The 11302-nt window shown below is 32.9% G+C and overlaps 2 protein-coding genes across 2 annotated transcripts; both read right to left on the bottom strand.

Moving 5' to 3' along the window:
• Positions 1-220: 220 nt before the first annotated feature.
• On the bottom strand, positions 221-3754 carry LOC110612407 (glycosyltransferase BC10). Its single transcript, XM_021753188.2, has 2 exons — positions 2622-3754; positions 221-987 (listed from the first exon to the last, which is right to left on the bottom strand). The coding sequence occupies exons 1-2, from the start codon at positions 3138-3140 to the stop codon at positions 349-351; spliced, it is 1158 nt and encodes a 385-aa protein (XP_021608880.1). The 5' UTR covers positions 3141-3754; the 3' UTR covers positions 221-348.
• A 1482-nt stretch (positions 3755-5236) lies between these two features.
• On the bottom strand, positions 5237-8065 carry LOC110610657 (CXXC motif containing zinc binding protein). Its single transcript, XM_021750689.2, has 4 exons — positions 7902-8065; positions 6670-6777; positions 5941-6108; positions 5237-5567 (listed from the first exon to the last, which is right to left on the bottom strand). The coding sequence occupies exons 1-4, from the start codon at positions 8001-8003 to the stop codon at positions 5445-5447; spliced, it is 501 nt and encodes a 166-aa protein (XP_021606381.1). The 5' UTR covers positions 8004-8065; the 3' UTR covers positions 5237-5444.
• Between the last annotated feature and the right edge of the window lie 3237 nt (positions 8066-11302).

The following is an 11302-nucleotide window of genomic DNA, read 5'->3' as shown; positions in this document are numbered from 1 at the left end:
GCCTGAAATTAATCTAAATTATGCCTGAATTTTACAATTTCTAAATGTTTGAAGGAACCTAAACCCACTACCTTATTTCTCAGCCCCTACCTTTTCACCAACTCATGAAAAATACATAATGGACAAACAACTACTAATTGTTAATTTGAAAAAAAAAAAGAAAAAAGAAAAAAAAATCAATCATGTATTATAATTCAATACAAAAATATGAAATATGATGCAAGCTAAACTGAATAAAAGCATTCCACCAGATCTCTGCAAGAGAAGTATACAAAGCAAGTAAGCAATCCTATCACCAATACTTCTGATAGAACATGTTCATAGGTCAAAAATAGTTGATATCTTGTGTCAGAATCCCAAAACCTCATGTGAAATATGTAACAAAGGTTCCATTGCACTTGGAGCAAATTTTCTCGCGAAAAGAAAACATGTCGAAGAGGGTTCAGTGTTGTAAGTGCAGAGCTGGCCTTGATAAATCCTTGCGAAAAATTCCTCTGTTATATCTGCCCCTCCAAAGGTTGCTGGATGAGCTCCACCTCTTGACCAGTCCACCCAAGTAAGACTTCTATTTGCTAAGAGATGGGCTGCTTCAATGGTTAGCATGGTGGGGAAATAGTGTTCATCAACATAACAATGGGGCCTACAGAATTTTTCAAATTTTGGGTAATATGTAGTATCCTCCACTATCTTAACTGCGAGCCTACGGTTACTCTCAAACCACTGAGAACCTTTTCGCCACTGGGTGATATTCACCTCAGGTGCCATGTTTTCATTGTATCGTCCTCTCCCGTATGGACCATGGTCATCAAATGCACCAATGAAGCTATGTTTGGACTTCATTATGTAGTTGTAGATGACAGTGAAATTATATAGAGGAATGCAGGATTCGGATAGGAGAATGAACCGTTCATTAGATATATCGAGCAATGCATTTGCGAGAAGCCTTCTTTCAGCATCACAGATACTCATCTTACCCCATTCAGCAATCTGCAGGGTGAATTACAGATGAATATTAAACTACAAAGTAATGCAGAAAGAACAAAATTAGCTATAAAAGCACTAATCTTCCTAAGCTAAATTCAACACCTTCTAGTTCATTTTCCTGGAATTTATATTCATATTTTTATTGTTATATAGGGTAAGAAAATATTAAAATAACCAAGGATGTATGACTCGATTATGCTCAAGAAACAAGGAAATAAGAGCCAAAGTATAATTTAAGAAAACAGTGACATTCTTCATTCATCACCAATTTATGGTTAGACTCACAAAGACAGTCAAACTGCAGCCCCTTCACCATCACATGACGAGTCAACACTGAGTTCCGGGGATTACTTGGATCCTATCCAAACAGACTCGGTTGATGCAGTTCCAAAGATAGAACGATTAATAAAAGTTCCACACTTGTTCAATTGTAAAAAGTTCCACACTGGGTTTCCTCTTGTTTCTAAATTATCACAATTCCTCTGAATACAGTGCGTCTTGTGCAATTGCAACCCAAGAAGACGCCTTCAATCAACCACCAAAGCCTCCCCCAAGTCCCAACAAAATTCTCGGCAATATTATTGATTAAATAAAAAGGCTTTAGTTCTCTTAAAATCCAATTTTAACATAGAAAATCCAGAATACTGATCAACACTTGATATAATACTGTCATACTTTGAACTGAATGGCATTTGTCTCAACGATATCAATTCTAATCCTTGCATTTTCTAATCATTTCTTCATTGAAGCTTTTAAAAATCAAGACCGTCAAATTCAAAGGAACCCTCATCTCAGAAGGAATCCAGTAAATATTAGTAATGCTTCCCTTCACCCCAATCTGCAGTGCGTAGGTTTTTCAATTAAATCATCTGCTTCATCTCCTTTATTAAAATGAAAGTAAACTTCCTATCCCTTTCATAAAAACATGAAAATTTCAAGAGTCTTGTCCTAAACATTTTCACACTTCTTTTCCTTGTAAGTGTGAATCAAACAAAACCATAGCAAGAACAATGTCTCTCTTATCTTATTAGGTATATGTTACCAAACCACATTCCATAATATGTAGGAATCAAAAGTTTCACATATTTCACTTGTGCTGTTTGCTACAACTGCTTCAAACTTCACTCTGTCTTGCAATTAGTGCTAACACCACTGGTGGCATATTTATCATGTAAAACCTGGGGTGCAATCTTCTTCTTGATTTATTATTATGCAAAAAAAAAAAAAAAGTTATGATGATATTGAACAGAATTCTTCTAAATGATGCCTTCACAAGTTCATTAACTTCCTGACTCATGATAAAAAAATTAAAAAATCATTTCACCAAAAGGAACAAACGATTCTGGAAGACCAATTAAAACAATTCTAACAAACATAAAGCAAAGAGGGCAAAGAAACAATAAAATATAAATGAACCATTTAATGACGTAAAGTCTGTTTCAACTTCTGAGACTCATTAAATTGGAACCTCTGCAGCAGCAGGGAGGTCCATATAGAGAGTATTACAGTGAAACAACAATTTAAAACTACCTAAGCAAGTTAATACAGAACAAGATTCAAATGCCCATAATATAATTTCTCTATTAATCCAATATGCACATAAATTCAATGATGTCTAATCCAGAAAAAAAACTTACTTGGCTTGGGATTTGTCTTCCATGAAAAACGGATGAAGGTGGAAACTTGGGTTCAAATGTTGGTATCGAATGAACATAGATTGAATACAACCCTTCATGCCCCTTCAGAAACCTTTCCCAAAGAGGTGCCAGAGGTAGAGGCCCCTTGGTCAAGAACATAAATGCAATCTTTTGAGTTCTACTGAAAGGATACTTCTTTATTCTGGGAACAAATGAAGCCCTCCAAAAGAGCTCTTCATCGTTCATCTTGTGAAACAGATTCGAAGGAGGCCTAATCCAACGGTCCAAAGCATTAGGTTCCTCAAGACATAGCTTGGGAGCAGTCTTAACTTTGGTCACAACATTGTTAACTCCAAAACGTTTGATTGTGTATGTACTAATGATTGAAAATGGGATACATAAAGCTAAAAACAACAGAAATAACTGGAGTAACCTTAGCGGGAAAGTTTTGGGTTGGCTTGTTTTGATTGGAATCACAGGGTCATTGCCCTCCTCTAATGGAACAATTCTTGGCTGCATCTCTACAACAAAACTCTATCAAAATTCACTTCCTGGGTCCAATCCAGATAAACCCTTTTCGTATTGAAGTAGCTTTAGAAACCTCAAACTTCAAATAGCAATCATGGTTTGTCTCCCCAGTGAAAAAGCCATATTCCAAGAAACCATGTCAACAAGAAAATCTAAAAGTGGATGATACAGTACCCAAACAGCTACCTTGTAACAGACAGCATTGAAATTAGAGTTTTTAGCACATGGGTATTGGACAAAAGGCGGTTTAATCAAAGATTACGAGTTCTAAAAGCCAAGATCAAGCGATATGAGACGGGATCATTGAGAGAGATGAAGAAAGGAGAAAAAACAAAAGGATGAACATACTCTGCTAGTATTATTGGACCCTTTACTTGATTCAGAGGTTGAACTTCAGCAGATAGAGAGGGAAGAGAAGGAGACTAGTGGGCAAAGAAATAGGAGAAGGCGGGGGAGGTGGTGGTTCAACTCCAGGAGGGGAGGGCGAGGCCAGAGCGATATGGAGAAATGGGGAGCAAATTACGTATGGGATTGAAAGACATTAATAAGAGATTTGAATCTGAAAAAACAAATATTAAGTTTTATTATTATTATTATTTATTTACAATGCTCAGAGAGGACGGAGGTTGCTTGGCTGCTTGGTCTTTTCTGAAAATTTTCCTTCTACTCTTCTACTTGACTTGCCACGTCATCGGCCTCGAGTTTTGTTTTTTCCAAGTGATTATTTAATTACCGAATATTCATTGCGCATTGAGACAGACGAGTCAAACAGTAAAAAAAAAAAACCCTTCCGTTTAGTATTTATTTTATAACGAAAGAAATTTAAAATTAAACGAAAAAAAAATCCATTACTTTTGTTATAATTATATTTTTTATTAATTAAAAATTAATTTTTTAAAAATTATTTTAATTATATTCAATCTTTATTTCTACTATTAAAAAACTCGCTATATCAATACCATTTTATTATAACACACCATATCAGTAAATTTAAAATTAATAATAAAAAAAATTTTCTATTTTATTTTTATTGCAATTTCATTTCACAATTAAATTTTATTTTTTTAAAATATGATATTTATATGGTTAAAAATTTATAAAATTATCAATAATTTTTAAATATATTTAATTAGATTATTTCACAATTAAATATACTTAAAAATTACTATTCATATTATTATTATTATTTTTGAAATTTTTATCATAATTTTATAATAATAATTTATTTTTATTTTATTTTATTTAAAATTATTATCAATCAATTTTTTTTAAATTCATCTAATATGCTTACTATTTAGTATTATTTTTAAAATTAACATTAAGAAAATAATTTAATTAAATACATTAGTTATAAAGTATTAAAAAATTATTTAAAATAATATTTAATATAATTTATTTTAAAAATATTAAAAATAATAAAATAATTTTTTAAGATATTTTTTTAAATTATTTTTAATTCTCTTAAATTATATTAATATTTAGAGAGAATTTTAAAAAAAATAATAATAGATAAATTGAGTATTTAATTATTATGTGACTTGATTAAATGGATAAAAGAATATATAATTTATCTAAAATTATAAATTCAATTTTCATTTCTTCATCTCTTAAAAAAATTATTAATAAAATAGATAATTGTAAAAAAAAAACTCTATACTTTTAATTTTATTTTAATTTTATCCTAAACTTTTAAATTATTATCAAATTTATCCTAATTTACTGACTGAGCTATGTAGCTTAGTTTTTTTGGCTAACCAGAAAGCATGGTCATAACCATGAGAGTACATAAATAAACACCAGATTCACCAAAGTGAGAAAAGCAGCAAAACTGTTCATGTACATGTAACTTGATAAAATAACATGGATCAATCCAACGTCAGAGCAATAACTATTGGGTTATTCGGCGATACCTTTCAAGCAATTAATTTGATCTTCAATAAATTTTTTATTTTGTTGGTGCTGTAACAGCAAGGATCCTGCTGAGAACATGTCTGCAAACAATTTCATACGAGCAATCAACAAATATGCATTTGCAGTGAACCCAATTGAATAAACATTTCTTTTCCCATTTCAAATCATTACTGAAGTTGCCAAAATGAAGTAACATTAAAAATTTCCATTTCCTGGAATTGTATCATTCGTTAATTTGTAGGCAACAGTAGCATTATGGATATTTCCAAACTCGAAATATTACATTAAAATGGCTGCAAAACATCAGTCTCATGTTCACCACAGTACATGTACAGCGTTCAAGCCCATTCTACCTCATCCAAAGTATGAATTAGTATCATAATATCACTTCACAACTTCAAATTTAGAACGAAGGTTGGAAATCATGACTGGGCACTCCCCCTTCTCATCATATTCAGCAAATTCCCCTCCAGACAAATCGATATCTTCATATTTAGTCCCTGCAGCCTACAAAAATGGCATACTGTAAGATGAAAAATAAAAGCATAACCACATAAACACTTCCAATAGAAGTGGCATAGGTAACCTTTACTCTTATCCACTCAAAAAGACCGAAAATTAATGATGTCAAGTGCGTAAAACTATAGCTCACAACAAAGTGATACAAGGGCCTCATTCCTCACAGCAAATGAAACCAAGGATGAAAACTGAAAAACATTTTTAAGAAAATGCTAACTCATTTAGTAACTAAACTAGCAGTGTATTCTCTGATCCTATCAGATGGGAAAAACATCTAGCTTCAGCTATACACAAAAGCATCTGGGGATCACATCAATAACAGAGAGGAGAAATGAAAGGATAAATTCAATCTCAAACTTACAGACTCGGCTTTCCACACACCACTAAATACAAAACCGTCAGGCTCATAACCTCTGCAGTCAAACATCATCAACGGGGCATATTCTCCTGCATCACTGATTTCCTGGGTCAGCAGCTTACCCTTGCCTGGAACCATTGACACAGTTCCTTCCCTCCCACAAAACTTGCACTAGATAAATAAAAGGGCACAAACACTCAACATTAAAGGGTCATCAGTTAAGGATAAATTACAGCTAATGAACTTAAATCTTGCAAGAGAGATAAACAGAAAGCCTCAAAAATAGCACCACTTCTACTATAACAACAACAGCACACACGCACATATGAGAATATCATTACCATGAAATGGAAGATTACACCAAATTCAATTCATTTTCATTGGTATATTTTTAGACAGTGAACAGCGATATAGAACCCATTCTCCAATTAGATTCATGTATATATGGATATAAAATAATACTGATTCAAATTGTAAAGTTCTCAACAAACTAATAACCTGCAAGTTGACTAAACACAGCTGAAGGCACTTTTCTCAGCAGAATTGAAGAGAGAAAGATAAAAGCAATCAATACACTGACATGAAAAATTCTAAAGAAATGAAGAATTCATCTTAACTGAGACCACTACATACTAAAATGTTCAAGCATAACAAAACAAATGCAACACATATCTTTCCCTGCATGTTTCCCAACTACAAAAGGAGAGAAACTCATAATTGAACAAAATTTACCTTTTGAACAAGATTAGTGGTTCCTTTTCCTGCTGGAAGAGGATAAGTCTCATTCAAGATCACACATGTTTCTTTCTGGCTCAACTCTCCACACCTTCCACATTTCACCTGCATATCCAAAAGAATATTAAATAAATTTATAGGAAAAGACATTAGGGATACTATGGTTAGATTCAATAACAAAATTAAACATTTTCAATAAGAACGAATTAGGCAGAAGCAAAATCCAAAACAAAGAGTGGAGAATTATGAACAAAAATACAATTTAAAAAGAACTTGAATAAAGGTAAACAAGGAAAATAACTCATGCGAAGCAAACCAAATTTGCAGAACTAAGAATAGTTCTACTGATGCATCTGAACCCATAAAGATCTAAGGGAAAATAAAAAAACGAATAAAACAGACAGAAAAAAAAAAAGAAGCATAGCCTGTAGTTTCATAAACCAAACATAAATTTGTACCTTGCATATAAAATTTAAACCTTCAAGGGCCATGTGCATAGGCAGCAAAATGAAAAATATCAACACATTAAGCCAAACAAACTAGTAAAATTTCGAAAATTAAAAGCTAAACTGCAATAAATAGAAAATATTGGCAGCAAAGATAATAAGTGCAGAGACTCGTAACACACTAGTAAAAACAGATAACACAAGTAAATAATTTATTTTTTCAAAATTGAAAAAGGGAAATACGCACAACAGCTATGAGAATCTAGATTGAAACCAGAAAAGAAAATCTACAAATTCCACAAAAATAACAGAACCTAAAGAAAACGAGGGAAAACTAAGGCTTCAGCTTTTTGGGAAAAGATTTGTACTTGGAAAAGTATTCATCCAAGAAAATTATCAATATTTTAAAATAACTTTTTTGTCCATTGTTTGGTTACAATGTTAAAAAAAAGTGTTGACAAAATTCACATTGTTCAGTTAATAAGGTTTTCCTAAACAAGAAAATAAAGAGAAAGTAATTTGCCTTAACAATTACTTAATTTTACCTGTTAATCAGCCAAATACTTCTCATTAACCAATTTTTCTCACCAGAAAATGCAAAACATTGCGAAACAAACTAGGCCCAAGAATGGCGAACAATAACAGTAACCAGTCGCATAAGGATAAATTGACGATCAATTAGAAGCACTAAACACCAAACAGCCATAGAAAAGAAATCCCTAACGCATATATGCATAGGGAAACAAAATACGTGAAGAAGAGGAGAGGAGATTCGGAACGGACCTTGAAGAAATAAGGAAAAGAAGGATCGTCGCAACCGCCCTGAGGCTGGAGGTTGGCTATGTTCTCGAGATCGGCGGTTATCATCAGCATGTAGTTCACCATTTCCACTGGTTTTAGCGTCAAAATCAAGCCCCCTGTTGTGGTGAAAGCGTTGCTGTAGAACAGACTACCAATTTATACGCCAGGCGGTGTAATTAGTAGATAGTGGCAATGACACGTCGCCACAGAGGTTTTTTATTTATTTTTTTTAAAGAGATTTTTTCCCCAAAAATAAAATTCAATCTATAGCTGAATTTAAGTCAAAATTATGAGAATTTAGATAAGATTCTTTTAGTAGACGTGGAATCAATTTAGAATCAGCGGTTTGATTTATTTTTAAATTAGATTAGAATCGATCTCATTTAAAGCATTTCGAATTGGTTTCCATTTTTTAACTATTTTCAATTTAATTTTAGTTTGATTTTAATTTTAATTTATATTTAATTTTAATTAAATCTAAATTATAAACCATTAATTTAATTTTAATTTAAAAAATAAAAAAATTAAATAATTTATGTGAGATTGAGAAAAATCTTTTTAAAAAAGATCAAGATATATTAAACTATTCATTTATTCCTAGTTATAGAGATATTAAAAAATTCTACTTGTTAGAAGGCTAAAATGAAAGTAAATTTTTTAAAATAAGATATTTTAATATATTTTTTAAAAAAGCTATCATATTAAATGGTGTAATATTTTAATGATTTTATTTAAACATTTTAATTTAAATAATTTATTTTAAAATAATTTTTTTGTTTATTTTATTCTAATTTAAAATTAATATTAAAAAAATATGCTCTTAATAATATGGTATTATACATGATTTTTTTATTATTAAATATTTGTTCCTTTAAAACATTTATAAAAGATAATTAATATCAAAAGTTAAAATTTTACACATTTTGGTGATATTAAATTAATATAAAATTTATAATTTTTTTTTTAACTTTTAAAATACATAACTAAAATTAAAAAATTTGAATCAAATTCTTAAAACGTTGCACATGGATTCTAATCAATTGTACTATATATTTGATTTGAGGTATAATGGTGGGTATCTGTTATATCTTGGATCTATTTAATACGTTATTGATCGAAATATTTTTTTTCAAAGTTTTTTTATGAGTTTGTTATAATTAGTAATTTAATTATGATTTAGTGAGAGCTAATTTTGATCATTATGTTAGAAGGTGAGTAAAGATAAATGGACGACCCAAGTTTATAGAAATACTAAAGGATGTTGGTCAAAGAGGTATGAGGTAGAATATACATAAAATAAAATACATAAACTGAAGTGAAGGATTATTTAATTTTATTTTTAAAATTTAAATAATTTATTTAATTATTTTTAAAAATATTATTTTATTTATTTTTGATATCCGAAAACCAATAATGGATTAGACTTAGAATATGTTTTAGTAAGTTTGGTTTTTCTCTCCTCTTTATTTTTTTTTATTCATTTTCTTTTTTATTCTCTAATGACGTATAACCGTCGTTATGCACTCGTACTTTTCTGTCATAGTAACGCTGGTTGTCATACGGATGTACTGCATTCTTTTCTTTCCTCAGACAGCCATTTAATTTCATCTGGCACTATTTGAACATGATCCTAGACATCACAAAATTTGTTGTTCTATAGGGCTAACGAATATTCGAGACTAGGGCCCCACGTGCTAGTTTGCACCTAATCCAGCTTGTCGGGGCCAGTTTTGGACTTGTATAAGGAGTAGGCACGCGCATTGGGCCCTAATAGGACTAAGGCTTAGTCTTTCTAGCGCAGACTTTGCCAAAGCCTAGGTGTCTAGAGTCCGACCATCATCAAATGTCCCTTTACTCACTCATTAATTATTCCATGATTTATGAAGGGGTAAACTTCGAGATTTCAATTATTACCGCGCAGCTCTAGGAGAGTTTTGTCACAATGTCCCTCCTTTGGCTTTACTCATTTCAAACTTGTGCTCTTACTTGTACTCGTTGCTCTGCCTCTTGCACTGCTTCTGCTATCTTACTTTTTCTCTTCTTTGTAATCCTTGATTTTCCAATTTGAGGTACGTCTTACTCCTCTCATGCCGTATACTAGGATTCCTGATGTAGTGGGTCTACTGTCCTATGTTACTCCTTCCTCCTTCTCCCACTATTTTTCCTGCGACTACTCTAATACCACCATCTTTAAAATTGGGACTCCTTTGCCCAAACTCATCGTCAGCGGGCCTGATAGATGCTCAGCAGGGGCGTAATTTGATTTTTTTCGTCAAACAGCACGACTTTAGGCTGACCTTTCCTTTTACCCATTTCTTCATCGAGATTTTTCGTCATTTTAGATTGACTCCTCAAATGTTGTCCCCTAACTCTATCTTGTCATGTGCTGCTTCTTGTCCATCTGCCTGTGTTGGGGTTTTGTCTTGGGACTGCCGAGGTCCTTTTTGAGGTCGGCACCATGCCTTAGCTTTTCTTTTAATAAGGCCTTAAGGGTGCCAAAGTCTCTTTTTTGAGATCGGCACCATACCTCTGTTTCATTTCTTTTGGCTTATATCTTTGCTAGTGTGGATCTTTAGTATGGCCTTCATCTCTTTAACCAGTTTTGTGGTACTGGTGGTCTATTTTTGAGACCGAACATCTGCTTTATTGAGATCTTTATTTTCTCAATCAGTTTTATGATACCAGCGGTCTATTTTCGAGACCGGTCACTCACCTCATTGAAGTCTTCATTTTCTCAACCGGTTTTGTGGTGCCGACGGTTAGTTTCTAAAATCGGTCACCCACCTCATTAAGGTCGTCATTTTTTCAACCGATTTTGTGATGCCGGCGGTCTTATTTTCGAGATAATCACTCACCTCATTGAGATCTTCATTTTCTCAACAGGTTTTGTTGTAATACCCGGCTAGACTCCGGTATCGGAATTCCTACCGTCCGATGGAATCTCGGATGTCGGAAGCCTCTAGTAGGGTAAAACCATGTTTTATGAAATGTTTTAATGTGTTTTATGTTTTAAGCATGAAAGAAAATGAGTTTTTGCATGAAAATAGCATTGGAGGAAAACTCAGGTTCGGCCGCCGAACCTCAAGTTCGGCCACCGAACATGCATGCCTTGCGGGTGTGCTTTAGGCCCCCGAAAGCATAAGTGAGGGAAGTCCAGGTTCGGCCGCCGAACATGGCATGCATGCGGAGGCACATTCGGCCCCCGAACGTGGTCTGGCCAGCCACTATAAAAGGGTCCCTTAGCCGAAAACGGGCGAGCTTTTTCCCCATTTTCGGCCAAGGTGAGCTCTTCGCCGTCCCTCACCCATCTTTGACGTCTTTCCTCTAAATCTTTCAAGATTTTCACTTGTTTTAACTTGGTTTTGAAGATTTAAGCTTTTGAG

Source organism: Manihot esculenta, chromosome 3, assembly GCF_001659605.2.
Source record: "Manihot esculenta cultivar AM560-2 chromosome 3, M.esculenta_v8, whole genome shotgun sequence".
Classification (NCBI taxonomy): Eukaryota; Viridiplantae; Streptophyta; class Magnoliopsida; order Malpighiales; family Euphorbiaceae; genus Manihot; species Manihot esculenta.
This window is presented reverse-complemented; position numbering and strand designations above follow the sequence as displayed.